The sequence below is a fragment of the Temnothorax americanus genome, unplaced genomic scaffold (assembly GCF_048541705.1).
Source record: "Temnothorax americanus isolate GAGA-0224 unplaced genomic scaffold, ASM4854170v1 Scaffold11, whole genome shotgun sequence".
Classification (NCBI taxonomy): domain Eukaryota; kingdom Metazoa; phylum Arthropoda; class Insecta; order Hymenoptera; family Formicidae; genus Temnothorax; species Temnothorax americanus.
In genome coordinates, this window is record NW_027509242.1 from 1,704,113 (window position 1) to 1,726,769 (window position 22,657).

Here is a 22,657-nt window from a genome sequence, read left to right on the forward strand (position 1 = left end):
AATAAAATATATTCCAGTAATCGTCTCGACACTCCCGCAATCTTCCCCTCAGAGAGACACGAACTTAAACTTAATCGCAATACCTTCAAAACAGGTCGTATTTCTACGGTAAGTTTCGTAAAGTATCGTTATAAGAACTTCTCTTCGCAGCGGACAGTAGTTTATTGAATTTTTTTTTGGTACACATCCATTGGTGCGACATCACAATTCATGTAAATGTGTTAATAATTATTCCTCGTCAATATTATTTCGATATTTATTACGATCTTTTCTTATGCACGAACTTATACATTTGGAAATGTGTATGTTGCTTCAAATTCGCAACGAATGTCGATTGTCGTCACTTACACGATTCAGCTGTTACTTGTTACGAATCCTTTTCAATTGTAAATCAAGTATATCGCCTTATATCGCCATTTAGTTCTCGTTAACGTAGTAGATTACTCTTAGCAATTACACAAATCTCGATGATTTACACATACATTGCAGAATGATAATTATATTAAACGTGATAAATAAATTACACTACTTAGCCTGCAGATCGATATGTATAGTTATACATTGCCTATTTTTAATGACGATGATAAAATAATATAATAATAATAATAATAGAGACGTAATAATTATAATAATAATAATAATGTTCAGGTAACTTTAAAAACATTACTAAATCGTATCTAATATAAAAACAACAGTGTGATTTTATTAAACGATTTGCTTATAAGAATGGATGGTTGTCAAGTTAAGATTCTGCGCATTATTCTATAAAACGTAACGTTAACTTAATGCTTCATCAGCAGAGAGATTGGTTCTACCTTTATTTCTTTATTGCTTCAGATTTTATCTCCGTTGCACTTGGACGTAAAATAACGATCCTTTCCCCTTTCGCCTCTCTAAGATGACCGACTTTATCTCTCATTTACTCCTCTTTGTACAAATCACAGATTTCTTTATAGACAATTGGTGCGCTGTCCTTGGAACCTGCCGCACAGGTTCGGGGCAAGTACAGCTCCAGTTATTTCTCCTCCTCTTCTTCTTCTTCTTTTATCTAAAAATATTGACGCGCGACTTCGACGTACTCGCTTAAAATCTGTCCCTTATAAAAAGTCAGTCTCATCGTCTACAAAGTCGCGACAGTGTCTTAGTCTCCCTATGAGGTCTATGTACACCACTGGCGGCGAGGATAACGATGGTGATCAATTTTTTCAAAATCGAACGCTTCTCGAGATTCACCGACGCTAAGTTTTCTAACGCTAATCAACAGACCTTAAGTACACGCGACGTACAAAATTTTGATATCGACTCATCCGCGTATAAAAAGTATTAATAAAAATTATATTAATCAATTAAAAACTTGAGATACTTGCTTAACGATCAATTAACAAAAGCTAAACATATAGTTGCTAATGGTATTTATTCCAAGAAGTAGTTTACGGCTTTACATAAATATTTTCTTTCATGTGTTACGATGTGTCTCTCTCTCATTCACACTCTCTCTTTCTCTCTCTCGCTCTCTTCAGCAACACATTTACGAACCTCGTAAAACGCTACCAAAGCGTCGGATGAAATTAAATACACCGTGCGACGTGTGCCGAAGGTGACTGCGAAAGAATACGCGATCTCGTCCTAATACTGCTCTCAAATATTAAAATAAATTACATTCACCCTGTTCTCCTGCGCGGCACGTGCTTAAAATTCTCTTAATCTAAATTAACTACGGCACACGTTCGGATCACGTATTCTCGGCCTCGTGACGAACTAGAACGATTTGGAATTCGATCGTGGATCGTAACTATAAACGTTCCTTTTCGGAAGATCCAATACCTAAAATAAAAGCGGCCATGAACGAATACGAGAATAAAAAAAAATGTTTCAACACGAAATAAAAAATCGCACTTTAAACGTAAATATTATATATTTTTTTAAATCATAATTTAATACAATAAGCATTAATTAGTAAAATGATACTTTCAAATTTTAATTTTGGTATCCCTTTTGTATGACAAACTCTTTCATTAATTCATTTGCAGATATTGGATTTTCCCGAAAGAACTTTTTGTCACGAGCATCCTATCTGGTAAAAAAAAGGAAAGAAAAAAAAACCAAATATTCGTATTTCACAAATATATTACAAATTTTCGTTCGCCGCAGGATACCACCGATATCCAGCGCCGCGTCGAACGGGGAACATTTTCCCGTGTTCTAAGACTCCCCCCCCCCCAAATTCGACCTACGATAAAACTCTGTCTTATAATTAAATGTCTTGTAAAGTTTCAAGAATTAGAACTATAAAAAAAAAAAAAAAAAAAAAATGAAATTTATATACAACACATAGAATTCTTATTCTTTTGCACAACGCAGCCCTTCTGCGTCCCCCAACCCCTCATGGCCGTGAGTTCACCAGTGAGGGAAATTGTTATTAAACTTTATATCGTATTGCATAATATAAGCCGAACACTGACGAACAAATGTTCGAGCGATCGTGAAGCAACGTTTGACGAATCAGAATGTCACGAGCTTATTAAAACAAATTGAATTTAATAATTAATTATAAGTGCGTGTCGCGCTTCATTTAGCTTTATTAGTGAATAATGTCAGTGTGTAATTTACAATACACAATTTAAATTATCAATATCAACGTATGGTCGGAAAAACGAGGCTGCTATAATCATGCTTTAGCGTTAGACAACAATGTAAATTTTTCATGAGCTTCACGATCGCGCACGAGGTAAAAGGAACTGCAATAAAACCGGACAGACAAATCGGGATAGCAAGGATTTATTCGATAGCGATTCCGATCGTGGTTCAATTTTTCCTCGGTTATCCTGTTACGAACGTTCGGATAGTATCTGAAACGTTAGCAAGATTGCCGAACGATATCTTGTGAACGAATGGAAAATCGATTCCGATCGGAATAATTTTCAAATAGATCCAACGCGTGTGCAATAGATAAAACTGAATAGATTAAGGATGCACGGCATCCTCGAGTTCAATAAAGTTACAACTATCCAGTTTTGTCATAGCTATCGCGAAAATGCAAGATGATCCACGAGAGAAGGTCCACAAGCCCGATCTCAACATCAATATCGACAAAACTATTTTATTAATAGTAAAATATGCTCAGCATAATCTTTAAACGGTAAACAACATTCTCCCCAATAACATGCGTTAACAAACGATAAAACAGCCTTTCAAAGCGTAATACTCGTTATTTTTTCTTTCAATATTAATAAAATTTTTATTGACACTGATATCAACATCGAGCAATCTTCTCGTATGTCACCCTGTAAATAGGAAAGCCAGTTCTAATCCGGTTCTATTCGAACCTACCTCCCCAGTTCTCGGCTACGCTATGAGCGACCAAACTCGCGAGCTTTATTTCGAACGAGACGAGAAGAGGGCTTCAGCCAGCGACCAACGTCGCGGCGAATGTAAGCGTATTTCCGCCGTCACCGTCATCGTCATCGTTATCGTCATTGTCGTCGTCGTCGCCGTCACGTCGCGACGGTCACCAGAAATGCGACTGCACGTAACCGCCACCGCCGCCTCCCATGCCGATCGGATTAAATCGATGCGGGTGTATCTTCTCCATCCGCATTGCACCCGGACCACCGCCGCCGCCGCCGCCACCGCCGCCGCCACCGCCTCCGCCTAGGAAGCCACCACTGTGGGGTCCACCACCGCGCGGCCCAAAACCACCGGCTCGACCCAACATGCCCGGACCGTTACCGCCGATGCCGATGCCCATCCCGGGTGGACCCCCGATGCTGCGAGCCCGTCCACCGCCGCCGCCGCCGCCGCCGCCGCCGCCGCCACCACCACCGCCACCGCTGCTGATTCCGCTTCCTCCTGGAAAATTGAGAATGTCTGAGATATGAAAGCGAGCAGTTACAAGCCGTTTCCGAAAACGAGTCTCGATACCGACGCTCCTCCTTCATATCTTTTTTGCTAACGCGATTCGACATTTTTAACTGAAAGAAGTTCTACTCTTTACTATTTTTTAATTTAATAAATTTATATATCTTAATATATACATTTGTTATGATAAACAAATTTATTTGTGTTATCTAATTTATAGTGATAGATTCGTAAACACAACAAGATTCGAAATTTCTTTTCAATATCTGTTTTCCTTAAGTATTCTCTTAATATTATTTAAAAAAAAATAGCTTAGAAATGTCTGCTGCGCATTTCTGATACTTATGTATTTGTGATCGACTTTCAATTTTTCGAGAGATGTTAGAGGAGCGTATTTTATTAGAGCAAGAGGGTGGCGCGAATGACTTAGACTTGGTATATGTCGGTTTCTAGTGTTTTAATCAAATTTAATGAGCGACCGCGGTGAGGAAACTCGCGATTGCGGCAATGAGAATAGGAAAGATATAAGATATCGATTAGAAAGATCTCCGGAGGATCGTTAACGACGCGTTTCTCTTCCTATTTTCATTCTAGAAACGTCAGTCCTCCGGAGGGTTTACTTTTTGTCCTGATGATTTTTCTTTCTCTCGCGAAGGAAACTTCGTCGTACACTTCAACTCTCCGATTGTCAAGATTATAAAAAACTCCACCCGAAATCGGGAGGGAGGAGGCGAAAAGAGACATTCGCGAGGCGCGCGCAATGCTTGCAGCTCTGATTTTCAACACTTAATTTTAATTAGCGTAATCCCCGCGGGAAACGAATTTGTACAAAAGTATCACAGAGAGCCCATTATTTTCTGTGTGTGTGCGCGCGTGGTGTGATATAGTTCATTTTTCTCTTTCGCAGAAATTGAATTCGCCGTGTGTCGTTGGATGCTTAAGGTCGATTTAACGTCGCGCGTGGGATACCATCGATTTTATACATCATCAGCACAAAAAGCGGCGGTCGGTACAATAATTTACATTTAATTCCCAATACGTTTAAATACAAATATCCGTACAACGAGATACGAACATTGATCCGTAACTATATTGTGTCGTATAGTTTTCCGTGTTTTCTATCTATTGTGTGTGTATGTGTGTGTGTATCCTTAATCGCTGTGTGTACGTGTGTCGCATTTTTGTAAACACTGATGTTAACGAGACACTAAACTCGCCTAACGACGATAACTTTTGCTAATTCAGAGATTTGCGTAGACTATATATATGTATATATATATATATTATATATGTAATTTTATGTCATAACGAGAGAGAACAAGAGAAAAATACGACGAATGTATCATCGAGAATGTCGCGGGTGTTCTTAAACGAGGCCGAAAAAGCCGAATTTCTCCTCTCCAAAACTGGAGTGTCCCCCAAACTGCCGCACTTTTCCTCGGCCAGACATAATTTGCACAAGAAATGTCTAATTAATTAGAAATTAATTACGATGTTATTCGACACTAAATAAAAATAAAATTACTCATGTGTATAACTTTACAATTAGCAAGATTATATATTTTACATTGTATTATAATAGGATTTTTAATGATAAATTTATTCAAGATTTTTAACGACTTAAAATGTACGATAAATTACAAAAATATTTAACATTACAAATTTAAAAAGCTCTTAAGTCACAAGTTGAAATCAATAATTTTTTTTACAAATTCGTTACTTTGAGCCAAGAGAAATGCGACAATTTTGTAAACCTCCCGTGTATTGTTCGCTAACTTAGCCACAATCAATATCGTGCATCAACTAAGACGCTACGAAGAAGCTATTTGTCCAACGTGTCAGTTCGCTGTTAGTTTTCGAACGTAATTATACTGGTGTATTGTACAAGGCTGAGATACATCAAAATTAATTTATATCGGCATTGAAAATCAGATCGAAAGAGAGGAAGAGAAGCTTCGCTAATCCGCTTGTTTCGTCAGTATATATTTTTTTCTTTTTGCAATTCTCATTAGTATTTCCTTATCCTTATCACAGCCATCGTTAGCACTACTGGACTTCGGGATTAACCATTTCGCACATTCTTCGATCCGTTAAACCTTACAATTTACTACTTAACAGTTTAAAGTTATATCTAATTACAATCGCATCTTTCGATTATGACGCCAAGTTAAGTTCGCATTTCAGGTATCCAGTCGCAATTTTTGATGAAAGAAAGAACGGATTTCGATATTGTAATACAATATATCATAATTTTTGACGCCACGCTCGCAAATTAGGTACTATTTGATAAACTTTTACGTTTGATGATAAATAATTATCCAAAGATACGTTGGCGTTTAATACTAATTTTTTACATTTCGTCGAGATTTTTAAATTACATCTTCGCCGATTAAATTATCCACATTTTATTACTCTCGGCGTTTAATCTTCAATATAGATTGTCTGCGATTAGAGAAATGACGAAAGTTTCTTTCATGGCGCGTGGAAAGATGCCTTATATTAATCTGTCTACCTTACTGATGAAGTTTTCAACGTTTAACCGATCTTCTTATCATCTAGCAGCGATCGTGCTGTGCAACATATTGCGTATCGGTTCGTCGATCAATCGATCGTCGAAGGTCGTTTAAATTATATATAAATCATTCTTCATGACAAACATTAAAGACTTTCGATTAATTAAATGTTTCAAATATTTTAATAAATAAAAAGAGAGAGAAAGAGAAAGAAAGCCAATATACACGTTTCACACGAAGCTTCGACAAAGATGAAATAAACTGTGTAAGGAGAAAATACAAACTATAAAAGAAGAAAATAAAAAGAAAAGTATTACAACTATTATAACTACTAGAAAATTGACGGCGCGGCGGTGCATACATTGTCTTGTTGTTTTAGACCAGATCCCTGCGCGACACTCGGCGTATAAAACTATCCGCGAGCGCGCATTGGCGTTTAAAAATGTAGTCCATCGGCTCGCAGCTCGCCGACGATCGATCGGTCAGTAAACCGAAGCGGGTCAAACGCCGGCGCATTCGCAATATTAAATTCCTAAAAGTTCCCTTACGCGAAGCAGCGTCTAAAGTATCTTACAGTTGAGCAAGGTGGATCGTGTCCTCGAACGCGTTACGCGATTGGGGTTTCAGTCCCTAACTGGTAACGTCATCAGCGACCTTGGGACGCATACTCCTCTTTATTGACTTCCTAATTAGCATGCCCGTCGGGTATACCTCAATCGAGATGTGCGTGACATTTTTATGCGGTTTTAACGATCTTCTCGAAGTTCTCCGAGAAAAAAGTTATGCCATGATTATTATGTAATTAATTCTACGATTTATTCTACGATATATCCGCACGAACGCCAGTTAGGGACGAGAACGAATCTCCCTCTTGCAAAAACGCGATCTACGACAAGACAGAAGAAACTGGAACGCGATCAGACACGAGGAACAAACGATTTACTGCTGGTACAATAAAATCGTAATATAAAGATTATAAAGCATCGAAGATGATTCGTACTTGAATTGCATCTCCGACGAAATCGACACCACAGTTCTAGGCAGTGTTTTCTAACTACTTTTGCAGTCATTAGTCAAATAGTTTAGTGGATGCTGTTACGTATGGCACTGCAATAATAGTAACACAAATTTTTATTTTACAAATGTATAACGATCAAAGACTATATATCTGAAGACGATATTCTTATTTTTGTAAAGATGTCTTATTTTACACGCGCGGTAAGGAGGCGCATTATCAGGTCAGGAGGGGGATCTCGCGCAATCACGGAATTCCATTTACGATGAGAAAAATTACCCGTATTGTCGTTGCACCCCGAATGTAATCGCATTCTATTTCCTTCTGTCGCACGCAACTGGCAAGATGCGATAAAAATCGACGGAGGATGGACGATTGTCTGGGTCGAAGGACATACACGTTTACTTCTAGCTTTCAGGATCCACCTCTCTCCGGCACTCTCGCCGCCGCGGCGCGCCGGTTCGGTCGTTTAAAGCGTCGTTGAAGAGTTCAAAGGGAGACGGAAGAGTCTAACAGCGAGAATCGTTAAAGAGTCCGCGCGAGACGATGCAAGATTCTATTCTACAAAAATCGAGCGACCTCGTCTATCTCTCAATATTGTGTATCGTTAATTAGCTAATTTATTGATACCGCCAAATGTATTCGGTGGCGTGTCTCCTCGCGGTTCATCACAGGCCGATACGGACAAACGGAAGGCCATGTGCCCGTTGATATCCGTTTGCATCCGGTGGCTGATATATTGAGGCACCAATAGCACGTGCTCAGAGTGCTATAAAAGTCGATTTAGCTACTTGTAACTCTTTAATGTTGATTTGAATATCTTTTCACGACGTTTTTCGTCTCGTCAGACTCTTTAAAACTTCATCGCTCCGATCTTATATAGATCGGGGTTTCTCGATTTCCAAGTTAATTTCGCGCTATTTCAAGTTAATTTTATAACAAGAAACAAGAATTTTTGGGGGAAAATTCTTTCAGGAACATTTACAGCCAAATTAGTTTTCTTTTCTTAATAAATATCTGTTCCTAATACGTCTTTCCCCTGTATTTAAAAAACGTTTTTATTTTGAGACATAATATCCTGTAGCTAAATCGACTATCATACTGCCTTAATCGTTTCGCTTTTACCATTCGAGACCGCCACCGAGAACATAGTCGGACGCATTCTTGAGAAAGCATGCGTACGTGATATTTTTTTCCTTGGCTATCGAATAAATTTTAGAAAGATATCAACCCCTACTAAGAGAAACGATGTTTATTGATTATTTATTTCATCTGCGAATTTTACTAAAGACCGCAGCGGCTGTACGTAACTACAAGATCTGCCGCGTGTATCCACTTTTTCGTACGTTGAGAATTAACACTATCTCTATGTAGCAGACAATTGAGAAGTTAAGTCTATATATATATATATATATATTCTTGGATTTCATTATTCTCTAGATCGTTGAGATCAATCTCGCCGGATTGATTCTTCTCGCATGTATTACGCGCAACATTTTACGAAGGATCGCTGTATCTAGTCCAAAAAAGACATCTCAAAAGAAACACGCTATTGAAATCTAATTCAAATTGCGCATTAATTATATCGATCTTCGCAGTATACGATAACGATTCTACCATGGTGTTCGAGACAACGAAAGTCGCAAAGACTTAAAAGTTACGAAACAGATTTATATATACACTGTAACTCTTAGACTCGTCGAATAACTGCGACTAGTTTACGATCGTTGAGCAAAAATTATATTGCGGTATTTGGTGTATAATGACCTTCGATTACATTGCTGCACGAGTTATATCGAGGACTCTTATAATTTTCTACTCAATAGAGAGTCACATCTCTCTTCAAAATTTCTTGCCATACAAGCGCCAAGGTTATTGGCTGAGATTTAATTTGAAAATTATTTTATAAAACTTTATAAACTAACGCTTCTCTAAAGTAAATATAATTTCCCGTACGTTAGTGCAAAATAAATCGAGTCTTTCCGACATTAAAGAAATTAGTCGCGTTATAGTTTTACTCCACGTTCATTTTCTGCCTTGTATATAAATTTACATATCACACTTCCGTTGGAATACACACGATATTCTTCGGTACTTTCGCCAACGTCAACTTAAACGCTAAAATTGAGTCTCAATTTGAAAATTACCGTACGTTCTAATTGTATATAAACGAGACGCTACATAACGTAGAATCAATTTATACGATTAACAAACGATTCGGCGAGCGCAATTTATATGATTAACAAACAATTCGCTATCTAAAACCGTTCGAAAACCGCCGAGCGGAGAACGTTCCTCGCGCGATTACAAGTCACGTCGGTGAAACACATTGCGAGTATACGCGACTCGATTCCGTGAATAAAATTCGCGAAGCCTTTATTTGATTACAACTGCAAGGACGGCTGCGTACGCGTATATATATGTATATATATATATAACATTCTCGGAACGTTCAACGGCACGACGGCGACAACAATAACAACAACGTTTCTCGCCCCTTTCAGTATAGGTAATGAGCATAGCGCTGATATTTATTCCTCGTCGGGTACAGACGCTCTCCTTCACGAGTCACGAGGCATGCATAGAAATGAAAACGTCATTGATTAGGTCTTTCATATAGGTTCCATTTTCGCGCGTTACAACGGCTCGATAAGGACACAACATCATGCACTTGGATTCCTTACTAAAGCATATAAGATCGCAATCAATCACAGCCAAATTCGCTAAAGACGAAAATCCGCGTGTCTTTTCGCGAGCGAGCGAGCTTTCGTATCCTCTTGGTTTTACGAATTTAACGTTCAAACGGAGAACCAATTGGGAAATTAATCGGTAACTTAAAAACATCCGTCTCTTGAGAAACAAGCACTAATTAATTCCACTTTCCTTCACAACATAATAATCGAACGCTTGTGACAATACGTAATTTACAAATCGCCCTCGCTTTGGATTCGCTTAAAATTAAACAGGACTGGAATAGAATTACCAGTGGAAGACAGAACGTACACATGTTTGTGAAAACAAAATATATATTTCGGACACTATATATAGGAAATAATATATTATATATATATGTTTAACAAAATTGTATCGTACAGAAACTTAAACAACGCCTTAGTCGCGCTAAAGCACAAACAGCATCAGCCATATGGAACATGATATTTAATATCGGCGAACGCGAAGCTACTGTGTGCTCGATATAACATTGTACATGGGCAACGGTATAGTACTCTTAACAACAAAGTATCAAGCAAAAAACGAACAATAGCAGCAGAGCTAGAAAAAAAATAAACAGAAGATAGCGAATCGTAAGTAATCGGTCCAGCTAGCCAGCATCCAAACTGAAAGTTTCTATCAACGGCATTTTTCCTTCTTTTTCCTATTTTTTTTCCGCGCGGCAACGGGGTGTGTCTCCCGGTGTGTAAGGTGTTTATATACCGCAAACGCCGCGTGTCACTGACTGACTGACTAGCCGTGTGTCTCGCGTACATAATAGTACCACGCGTACCTCTCGCCATCAGATCACACACAAGACTCTTCTATCACAAGCACTGCATTCTTGCCCGCTCGATCGTATATACAGCGAAGAGCCCTTTAAGCGGTTGTCTTTGTCTTTTTTTTTCCATTTTCGCCCGAGAACCGCCCGAGCGAGGCAGAGTCTTTTCTCTCAATATCGAATCATGCGCACGACTTCGAAAAAGTAGAAATAAAAAAGAAAACAAAGACGTATAAAGAAGTATAAAGAAACGCGGGAAACCGTGTCTCCAGTCATTCGGCTCTCGGAGAGATCTCTCTCCGCGTTTTAACGTGTGTGGTCGTGTTGTGTAACGTGTCAGAATATAAACACCCTTTTGGTTCTCTGTGTACACAAAAGGTGCTTAGTGCGTTAAGTCGTGGTGGTCTGATTTAGATGCAGCCATCTTATCTGATAAAATATTTTAACGTTAGATATCAGTATGACAAAAAGGGAGAAAAAAAAAAGAAAAATATATATAATGTATATATGAATAGCAACCTATGCTGCAGAGTCAATCGTCTGTCTATGCTAATACGCACGCGGTAAAATTAAACAGTTTTATCCGAGACGGAAAAAAAATGCTGAATGTGCGAAGCGAGACATCTCGAAGCGCGACGATACGATAGTAACGCGTGTCGCGATAAGAAGCATTGCGCCATATAAAAATGATCTACACTAGCAAACTTGAGAAATATATCGAGATACGAGAAAAATCGAGTGTACGCTCGATCAAAAGAATCGTGTTCGACATATCAGGCAAATATAATAATCTTTCGATCAAACGAAATAATTGTAATAAACATCGAGTTTCAACTAGTGCTCTCCTATATAGACTAGACATATTACAACAATCGTAATAAAGATGCAAATTATGTAAACTATATAATGTATATATACATATATTAACCATATATTTCAGTTAATACATATATAAATATTTTCTTAGAATAGAAGCCAAAAATGCAAGCCCCACTAGGCAGTGGTAACCCTATCTTTTGCTCGTTTGAGAGAGCTCTAAATTCCAATGTCCAAGAACAATGCGCGCATAAGAAACTCGCTTAATATATTGATTACCACTGCCAAGCTACGAGATAAAGTCTATTAATGCAGCGGTCTCGCAAGGTATATAAAATTACTTACCGCGGCTTTGATTGTACCCCGCCTGCCAGCCTGCGTAATACGCCGCCTTTTGTTTTCCGTGTTCCTCCGCGATTTTTACGCTAAGCGGCTCTGATCCACCCTCCGGTATTGTACCGTGAAGTTGCGCGATAGCCTCCTGGGCTTCCTCCCTCTTATCGAATCTGTATCGGGACAAATTGAGAAAATTGAAATTTGTCGGTACAAATCAAGTTTTAAAATTGTGGATGCGTTAACTATCTATTTATCAGAGATAATAACTTAAGTATGTAACGATACGCGCAAGACATTTTTACGCTCTTCAAAATATTCTGTATTAGGAGCGTTAATTTCTGCTATTTTTGTTTCCTCTGCCTTTTTCTAAGCTTGACAAAATCGAAACGGGATAGTCAAGGGTCATTTTAGCGAGATTCTCAGCTGTTGGCATAGATTGCAACAGCTATTTCCAACACAGCCTGTTTCCCACACAATCCCGCTATCCCTAGTTTATTCACGTTTTGCAGTTATCTGGGCCAGACTAAAGGGAGCGTATCAGAATTGTGCAATTGAAACCAGGAGCTGTACAAAAATACTTTGGCAGGAAACTTTTCGCAAAGTAAATAACGCGCGCACGGATATATGCAATGACCGTCGTTGTGTAACGATATAGTATGATTGCCGCGAGCAGCTGTTTTGAATTTGTTCCAATATTTAATACCGGCGCGTTATTTATACTTGACGAAAATGTGCAAGTGTCATAAATTGATATTTGTTAAACCACCGAGGCTACCGTTTTTTGCCGTGCGTGTATAAGTACGGTATACTCACAAATGCAAATTGCCCATCAATATTTAAAGGATGGAAAAATCGGGATTAACTATAGAAACTAATCGTTCGCTCACCTAACAAACGCTACTCCTCTTGGTAAACCGGTCAGTTTATCCCTCAATATATTCTTCTGCACAATATTGCCAAATTTACTGAAAAGTTCATCGATCTGGCTTTCCGTTATATTTCTGTAAATATAAAAATGGTGTCTTTCAGTACAATACAATATTTTTCGTATTATCAGGATCAGCCAGGATAGCTTGGCGATAGAGAAATCGTTTGCCAAGCAAAAGACTCGGGTTCAATTCCCAGTTCTTACCACCTCAAATTAAGGAATTATAAATGGAAGAATTATTCTACTGTGAACAAAAAATAACACTAAAATATAAATCTCAAGAAACGTGACTAAATAAATCGCGTAATCCTTGGATCCATCGGTAGACGAAAATCCAAGTAAGAACAAAAATAATTACCTCGGTAAATTCGTAACGTAAAGATTCGTTTCCTTAATTTCTTCTCCAGAAGGCCGAGCAAACGACACCTTCAGACGTTTATTTTGCACCTGAAGCCCGTTCAACGTGCTTATCGCCGTCGCCGCGTCCTCGGCTTTCGCGTAGTTCACAAAGCCAAAGCCGTAGCTGTAACCAGTCTGGAAAATGAGATGTAAAAGTTGAAAATTTTACGTAAAAGCCAACATATGAGATTTCATTTAGGAATTAGGCAGCTTGCCTTGTAGTCCTTCATGACCCGACAAGATTCGACCGGGCCAATCGTGACGAACAGACTGTACAGCTCCTTCTCGTTCATGTTTTGCGGAAGGTAATTGATTATCAGATTCGTTCTCGGCTCGTCATTGTCCTTGATCTGCTGTTGCTGCTGCTGCTGTTGAAACTGGGACTGCGGCTGCTGCTGCTGCTGCTGCTCTCGCTGGTCAGTCATTTTGCGGCACTGTTGCTGCTGCTGCAGATCACCTCCCGACGACGACGACGACGACGCCTGATTCGACGCGACGATCTGATTCGACGCGACGATCTGATTCTGCTGTTGCTGCTGACGTTGCTGCTGCTGCTGCTGCTGCTGCTGCTGCTGCTGCTGCTGCTGCGCGACCGAGTCCACCACCAGCAGCTGTTGGTGTTGTGGTTGCTGTTGTATACTCCAACTGGTACCGCCCAGCGAAACGACCATCGACGGAAGGATCATCGGCAAATACAAAAAATATAAACAAATCCATTACTAGGTCTTCCCCGTACGGCAACGCCGCCACGCTCGTAGGCCAGCCTGCGCCCTCGTATGCTCTCATCTTTCTTTCTTTCTCTCTCTCTCTCTCCCTCTCTCGCTTTCTCTCTAAGCAAGTCTCAAAATAAATAGAAAATAAATGTGCAATATATGTATTGATGCCAGACCTGTGTGTGAGAAACAAACAAACAAAGGCAAGTAAGGACAAAAAACAGAATCAGATGGCGGGGCGAAAATCAAAAAGATGCAAAGTGGGCGGAGCGTAAGTATAATGAGTATCGCGCAAAACTCTCTTTGCGCGGGGGGAGGGAAGGGGGCAACAAAATTAAACGCTACAGAAATATCGATCTGTATGTCGTGTCCCGTGGAGAATTCCTTCCCTTTATACCTGCAATCGGCGTTTTCGGAATTATTTGTGTCGATGCAACTTTAACGCACCTACTTAACGATCTAATCCGCGGGGAGGAATCCCGATTTTTAAGCGTCTCGCGCGCGTTGAAAAGTCGCTCCTAAACGCGATCGGCGGAGGATCGAGAGTTCGCCTCGGGGAGTTCTTACGCGATTAATATCGCCGCGCCGCGGTGAGAGTATCCGGTCGTGCAACGACATCGCGATCCGAGCGGTATCGAATTTCATTGAGTGCCCCCTTCCCTCCCCCCCCCGGGGCGGGATTTCGCACGACGACGACGGGAGACAGGAGTCACGCGCGTTCGTTCATTCACGTTTCGAGCGCCGAGAAACAGAACCGCGCGAGCGACGCGGAGAGAGAAAAGAAAATTTCCACGTACTCGCCTATGTTTACAATTTTCCGCTTGTGATCGTCATCGTTGTTTCAACGACAATGACCGACGACGACACCGTTGCCGACGTCCCCCTTTCGTCGTCAACAAAAGCGAACGGGCAGAAACAATAAAAACAGAACGAGGACAGAGGGAAGGGAAGGACCGAAGGGCGTGGAGGCGAAGGGTGATGGAAGGAGGGAGGGGGGATTTTCGAAGTTGGCGAGAAACGTAACCTTTTGGCCTTATTTTGAAGAGGCCCGGGAAAGAGCGCGAGAGCTGTCTGGCCCCGGCGGATTCGTGAATCGACCAAGCTGTCAGAGTGTGGAGGGAGGGAGGGAGGGAGAGGGGAACGGAGAGCGGAAGGGTACGAGAGAGAAGGAGATACGCATAGGCGTACCGAGGTGGGAGAAGGAAGCGGGACGCGGACAGCGGGACGGAGAGGGCAGGGAGGGCTGGTTTCACGTATATATATATATATATATATATATATATATATATATATATATATATTATTATATACGTATGTAACGTGTGATTGTTACGTGTCGTATACGTACCCGAGTGATCGCGGAACGGAGTAAAATCGGCGAGCAGAGCGCGCGGACGTACGAACAACCACCGCCGCGCCGTTGCCGTGGGGACGCACTTCGCTCGCTCGTTTTCTCTCTCTCTCTTTCGCTCTTCCTCTTTCTCTCGCGTCGCGTTAATGCGCCGTTAATGCGCACCGACGACCGGGGCAATTATGTAAGCGCGCGTACCGTCAGCATCGCGTCCGTCGTGTTACTAGTTACTAGCCGTGCACCACAGCCCGCACGACGCGACGTATACGATACGTAATCCGCCGCGAACGCGCTCGCTGCGCTCCGCTCCGCCTGACTCCAGCGGCGCCCGGGAACTCGGCTGGCCGCCGCGCTCGGCAGAACGCGCGACTTCCTCCGCGCGGCGGAGAGGAAGGAGTGACAGAGAGAGAGAGAGAGAGAGAGAGAGAGAGAGAAAGAGGCGGGAGAAGCGGGAGAGGGAGAGGGAGAGGGAGAAGGAAGAAGAGTGCAGCGCGCGCGCGCGCGGGAGCGGCAGCGAGAGGAGAGGATTGGCAGATGCAGCACGACTGACACACCGCACGCGAGCGCACTGACTGGCTGCCAGTGAGCCCCAGCCCTGACCTGTCTCTCTTTCTCGCGCGACACCCTCTCGCGGCACGCCGCCCCACTACCCGACTGCGCTGTGCCCCCCCCCGGCCCCGCGCTCTGCTCCGCTGCGCCGCGGCAGCGTAGCCCCCCCCCGGCCCCCGCCCGCCTAAATATCGAATTCGGTCACTCGCCTGCTTCCCGCACCGCGTGTGCCCGCCAACGCGGTACTTACATCCCGTATACGCGCAGTTTATTTAAAAACGTTGACGTGCGAGCGCATCTTTGACTGATAAAACGTCGATAGATACCGGCACATTTTTACCGGAGTCGCGCGGGACAGCCTATACAGGGTTTTATCCGTCAGAGTGCTCCTATGGATTATCGTAACTGGCAACCAAGCTGGAAGCTAATACTTAACGTATACAGCAACCCAGACGACAAGGTGTCCAAAATCGGGGCATAGATGTCATTAAGATTAAAGATGTCATTAAGACGTCTTCATATCATAAGACATCTTGTGTCCCGCTTTTGTATATTGTGCTGTCTGGGAACCCTTCGGAGCACGAAGTAACGAACGTTTGAACAAGCAAGCGAGAAAAGAAGGTGCCAAAAGATTTGTGTCAAAAAACTGGAACCCCCCCCCCCCAGTGGGAGACACGGTGATAAGATTGAGCTCATCCCGAACCTTTTAACCCTTCGTAGTCAAACATGGGTCAATTTGACCCATCTTCATTTGGATCTAAATATCAGCTAAATGCCTAGCTTAAAAGAGTTTGAAGTACCTATCCTCTATAGGTAGAGACCGTTAATCATGTACTCTCGTTCACGATTTTTTTTCAACATGTTGCCATTTGATTTCTCACAAAACCACGGTTGTTTTATATTCTAGAATGTTCAAGGTATGTTCCAGAATTATTTGAGCCCGATCGGACTGATACCATTAAAATGGCAGCCATTAAAAATCGACTGGGTCAATACGACCCAGTGCGACTACCGCGGGAGGATTCTAGAGAAGTGTGACTACAAAGGGTAAAAAAAAAAGAAGTAGCGAACACAGGCGTTTGCTCTGAAATCTCCTCATGTTTATACTATCTCAGGTTCGAGCGAACTCCTCTCAACTTTTCTCCTCACCTTTGTTTTTAATACCTCGAGAGGCGGACGCGTCGCGATAAGTGAACATGAGTTGAAAACGTCGGCAAGAGTGCGAACGTCCGATTAGGGCGATTAGATTGCGTAAGAAATATCGATTACAACTTCGGACGTCTCAAACTTTGGCGACAGACGATCTCGAGCTTTATCTGTCGGCCCACGCGATAATATATTGTTTCTCAGTTTCTAAATTATTTCCCGGTCGTTTCCGTAATGTACATTCAATCTGGAGATCGATTACGTATCTTGAAACGAGGTGAAAATTAGTTTTCACAGACTTACTGGGATGTCGGTAAATAAAATCGCAGATACTCCAGTGAACTTCCTCACTTTTGTAATTTTCACCTCGTTTCAAGGTACGTAACAGATCCTCTGAAGTATACGCGCTCCCCAGCTTTCTTCGCTGGCTGACACGCAAATATTTCAGCGACTCGCCAAATTACTTTCAAGAAGATAAAAGAGAAGAAACGATTTTTTTTTCTCAGGGGGGGAGGGCACATCGCGAGGCGAAACGCGCCTCGGTCATAACGCATCTCGATGATGAAATACAATCGGGGGGGGGGGGCGTCGAGGGGGGGGTTCTGGCGCGTTTCCCCCGATTCTCGAATCGTCTGCCAACTTATCGTCCCCGGATAATCTCGCGAAATTAGGTCGGGCCTTTAAATGACCGTTTTACATCGCATCCGGAACGGGGCGCGTTGCATTTACGACGGGCATCTGCGAACTCGCAGAAATATGACCCATTCTTTCCTTTGGGGGGGGCATGAGAGGGGAGGGGGGATAGCGAGACACGCGACACCGCAACGCTTTTCGCAGGGCACTATCGCACGTGTCCGGTGCAAGTTCTCGGGCGAGGATCGATCGCCTCGCGTTAAGGGGGCGGGGGCGGGGGCGGGGGGAAGGGGGGCGACGATTAAGGTCGCGAAACACGAAAGGCACGTTGATCGCGAGTAAGATCGACCTGATCGACCTGATCGACGATAAAACGCTAATCGCTCGCGCGCGTGGAGCGGCGTTCCACAAAAATCCGCGCCAAGAATACTCGGTTTCCCGGAGCGTGTTCTTTGTCGCCCGTTGAGAGAGATATTAGACGGTTGTCACAGAAATAAGTATAAGTACGTCACCTCGCTGCGAGAGACGCCGCGTGAAATTGCGACTCGCGGTCGATAATTTTCGACGAGGTGTCGACGAACTCGGCCTTTTGAATTATTAATTAGACGCGCACGGGAATAGATATCGCGCAGCTTTCGGGAACACAAACCGCGACTCGATGAATCTTATCTTCGCTGTAATAACCGGAGCAGAATCTCGCGACTGAATCTCTTCCGACGTTCGTCGGAAAGATTTACGTTTTAAATGCAATTTGTCTCCTCGAAAATTAATCTCGTTTCCTCATTCAGGTATCTTTTCCCGAGCTCGCCTCGTTCCAACCTCGCGTTAAATACCGCAAAAAAAGACCCGAGGTCGTCGAACCTTCCTCGCTTGCGGAAAAAAAAGAGTCTCTACCGAAGATGTACCTCAAAGCGGCCTCCCAGGAGGGGGCAGCGAACATCGCAGATTCGCGACGCCGCGCTGCCTCGTCGTCGTCGTCCGGCGAACTCTCGAGGAAGACGCGAAGGATGCCGCGATTCTCTCCTTGTCACAAACCGATCTCGCAGGACGAAGGGGCCGCACCGCCCCGGCAGCGACAGTCGTTTCTCCTCCGTCTCGCGTATTTTGTTTCAGGCCGCAAGGTCGCTTCGCACGCGCACGCTCGCGTTTTATAAAGCGGGGAGCGCCCACTTCTATTTCCTTATGCACATGTGTATGGACCACGCAGTTTTCTTAAGCCCGTGTCACACTACGTATCGCGGACGCGGATCGGATTGAGATTGCGGATCGCGGATCGTAATCTAGCCAATTATAGACGAGCAGCTCATCTGCGATTGGCTGACATCCGATCCGCGATCCGTAATCCCAATCCGATCCGTGTCCGCGATACGTAGTGTGACACGGGCTTTATGCTTACGCCGTATGCGTTATGCAGAAGTGTGTGCTCCCCGCTTAAAGTTCTATCCAGACAAACTTGCATATATGCATAACCATATGCAATCCGTTTCTTTACGCACATGGTTATGCACCTATGCAAGTTTGTCTGGATAGATCTTTAAATGACCGGCTCCGATCGTTGTACGCTAGAGGCTCTCAACCTCTTTTGTCGACGGGGTCACGTTAACATCTTTGCAACGACCGGCGAGGGGGAGAAGTCGGAAAAGTTTTATCTTTCAGAAAAAATCATATAAAAATAAAATATCATCTTCAAAAATACTTTAAATTATTTTTTATATTATAAAAATTACGCAATCTTATACGACTTGACCGCGTCTTCATTAATTAATCTAATATCGTGCGTGACTTTCCTCTTCGACCTTACGTTCATTTACAAATGCCCATAGCCGCCGTTGGACGCAGCTCGGCGAGTCACGACACACGAATAATTCACACGATGCGCACGGCGGCACACGAGCGTGCGTAATTTCACGCGTTCGGGGGCATGTTCGGCGTCGGGAGTGTAAACGCGCGTTTTCTTAAATATATCGAATTACCTTCGCGCCGGAAAAGATGCGATCGCGACGTCCTGCGTTTATCATTGCGCGCCCGCCGCGTCTTTATCCGTACGACGACGGGCGTGCATAGGTGTAGGCCGGTGAAATACCGCGTGATCGCGCGGAAAATGCGGATGACGAAGAGCGCGAGAATCACGTCACACGCAGCGGTGCCCGTTCGCCACGAGCGACGGTGATGACGATAACGCCTCGTCGACGACGACGACGGCAAAACGCGGAGTTCCGCCGAACGGAAATTGGATTCTCTCCTCGGCTATACGAGCCTCGGAGCGCGACACGGTTCGAATTTCTCATTGCTCGGGAATGACGTTTGCGATCGTCACGCGCGCGCGAGATAAATAAAACCGCGCGCGAACGAACGTATACGTAGCCGCGTTCGGCGACGTGATCCGCCGCGCCGGCCGCGAATATGAACCAAAGTAAACAAGAGGCTCTACGGGATGAAAGCCTAATAAGTGCCCATCTACGCAATAGGTGTTTTAAGTCCTAAGCCTTATGTTTTATGTTCTAAACTGTGACATATTTCCGGCGTTCCTCGCGCTGCTCTAAGCCCTAAGCTCTAAGCTCGAAGCGAGTTGGCCAATTCCCATCTTTAAGGGCCGGTTGTTCCAACCTATTGGTAAGCTACCCGATAGTTAAATCACATGTCTATCTTTGTCCAATGTGAAGGATAAACAAAGACATACATATGATTTAACTATTAGATAGTTTACCAACAGGCTGGAACAACAACCAGCCCTAAAAGCTTAGGGCTTGAGGCTTAGAACCTATGTAATTTCTCTCTAAAACAAAGACTAGGACTTAAGTCACGATCGTTTACTCGCAAACCTCGCGTTCGCGAGGCGACGTGCGATTTATGTAATGCGATTTAAAAATAGACGCAAGTCCTCCGCGACTACGACGATCGCGAGTCGATCCTCCCGCGCCGCGGAAACGAAAGGAGCGGTTGTTCCTCTCGCGAGATCACGCTGACGATAAGCGAAGTAATTAATCATCGACTGACGCTCCGCGCGTCGTAAGAAAAAATTCCAAGATACTTATCTCGTCGACGTAACGTTGCGCGAGATCAGGTAATTCGATTGATTTTTTTTTTTTTTATTACGCCGGTACGCGAGAAGCGCAATCGCATCCTCCGGCGTTCATTTCGGTCGACAAGGTTTAAGGTAGTTCTCCGGTCCTTGTACCAGAGAAAATCGATTTTCTACAGATTTTCTTGAAACTGGGAATATACGTTAATTTAGAGTAGGTGTGCTTTATGCGTGGTATATGAACTTCAGTACCTCTTGCGGTATAAAAAAAATCGAGATACCGAGCCTCAAAGTTTCAACTTTTACTAAATTTTGGTAAAAATTGAAACTTTGGAGGCTCGGTATCTCGATTTTTACGTATATTCACAGTTTCAAGAAAATCTATAGAAAATCGATTTTGTCTAGTACAAAGACAGGAGAACTACCTCAATGCAAAAAACTTGACGTTGCCTGGATCAAAAGCGCACGGCCGAAATAAATAAATATAAGTACAGTGGCGTAGCCAGGGGAAGATTGCGGGGATAATATCCTCCCCGAAATTTTGGAACCAAGTACGAAAACGAAAGGTTGAAAAAGCAGAGAGAGACACGAAAGAGAAATGAGAAAGAGAGAAATCTTACTACCTTTTCACCGAAAAAAAGACGCAACTTCTTCAATCAGTGTTCCAAATAATGTACAGTCATCTAAATACAAAGCAAATATTCTGCATACATTATAAGCTTAGTATTGTCTTTGAAAAGTCATTCTAAGCGTCTTTGAGAGATTTACAACATAATTCGAGAAAGAAATTCTTATTTTTTTCAATTTTATTTCGAAAGTTCGCCAGTTACCACCTTCAGTACATATGACGCGTGCCGATATTGGTTCAAATCTTTTCAAATATATCTCCCCCCGAAATCCAAATCTTGGCTACGCCCCTGAATAAGTATACCCGATACGCGCGTCGTGTTTACTCTCGATGAAACTATATACCGCGTGAAGTTTTCTCGTCAAAATATCGGCCCACTTGCGCCCAACGTCACGTCGATAGATCGAGCGACGGCGAGCAAGATCCGCCAGCGGGGGGGGGAGGGGGAATGGGGAGGAAGAGGGAAACGAACCCGGTCTCGGACACTTACCCGCCTTTGGAATTTCACGTGCTGCTCTGCGCGCCAATTCCGGGCGCACTCGTGTGCCTCGATCCGTCGTGGCGCATAGTATCGACTGCCCCGCACTTGCCGCAGCGAGAACGATCCCGGTCGGTTTTCACGACGTCGCCCCACGACCGCCACTGCGGCGCATTCCACGGCGCCGGGATACGCGCGCGAAGTGCGCCACGCACGCACACGGCCACACGCGCAACGCGTGCGCGCGCGCGCGCTCGCGTTCACCAACCCGATCGCCCGCCGCGCGATACGCGACGGTTAAACGCCGACGCCGGGAGTCGTTTTGGCTGAGAAAATTCGCCGAGATTGTCCAACGGGCGCGGCGGTACCTCCGGTACGGTCGCGACCGCGCTGTTGAAGGAAAAAAAACAAACAAACAAGGGTTGCGACTAGAGACGCGAAGTTGCAGGCGGATCGATCGCGGATAATTAGGTTATCTCTCGCGTTCGCGAAACACTTGCGAGCGCGGCTCGGCTGATGCGTAGGAGCGGACAATATCGGTACCGGGTCACGATCGAGAACTTCTCTCTCAAAACTCACTTTTTGCGTCCCTTCGTGTCGTGATCGCGCGAACGAGCGAGACGCACGGGCGCGTGTTAATCCCGACGAGGCGTGACGGAGCAACGCCGTTGTTCGCGCTGCAGATTGTGATTATGCACTGCGGTCGGCCGCCATGACGTCGCGAAGGTTGGGATCGATTCAAGGACGTATCGTTAGGGAGGGGTCCCCCGGGTTGATTC

The 22,657-nt window shown here is 43.6% G+C and overlaps 1 protein-coding gene across 5 annotated transcripts; it reads right to left on the reverse strand.

The window, feature by feature from the left end:
- Nucleotides 1-238: 238 nt before the first annotated feature.
- Nucleotides 239-22,572, reverse strand: LOC143907460 (sex-lethal homolog). Of its 5 annotated transcripts, none has more exons than XM_077424287.1 (6): nt 21,891-22,572; nt 13,574-14,247; nt 13,318-13,493; nt 12,919-13,032; nt 12,041-12,201; nt 239-3,849 (listed from the first exon to the last, which is right to left on the reverse strand). In XM_077424287.1, the coding sequence occupies exons 2-6, from the start codon at nt 14,042-14,044 to the stop codon at nt 3,509-3,511; spliced, it is 1,263 nt and encodes a 420-aa protein (XP_077280413.1). In that variant the 5' UTR covers nt 14,045-14,247; nt 21,891-22,572; the 3' UTR covers nt 239-3,508. The 5 variants fall into 5 exon arrangements, with proteins under 5 accessions (XP_077280413.1, XP_077280419.1, XP_077280407.1 ...); XM_077424293.1 differs by lacking the exon at nt 21,891-22,572 and adding an exon at nt 18,656-18,950 and having other exon boundaries at nt 13,574-14,003; XM_077424281.1 differs by lacking the exon at nt 21,891-22,572 and adding an exon at nt 15,420-16,024.
- Nucleotides 22,573-22,657: the final 85 nt, after the last annotated feature.

What these genes read in the sequence shown, in the direction of transcription:
- LOC143907460 (XM_077424287.1), bottom strand. Translation starts at nt 14,044, where the DNA reads ATGATCCTTCCGTCGATGGTCGTTTCGCTGGGCGGTACCAGTTGGAGT. An exon ending in GGGTCATGAAGGACTACAAG is followed by an intron (nt 13,494 to 13,573) that starts GCAAGCTGCCTA and finishes CTCATTTTCCAG; the next exon opens with ACTGGTTACAGCTACGGCTT. An exon ending in AGAGGAGTAGCGTTTGTTAG is followed by an intron (nt 12,202 to 12,918) that starts GTGAGCGAACGA and finishes GTCCCGATACAG; the next exon opens with ATTCGATAAGAGGGAGGAAG.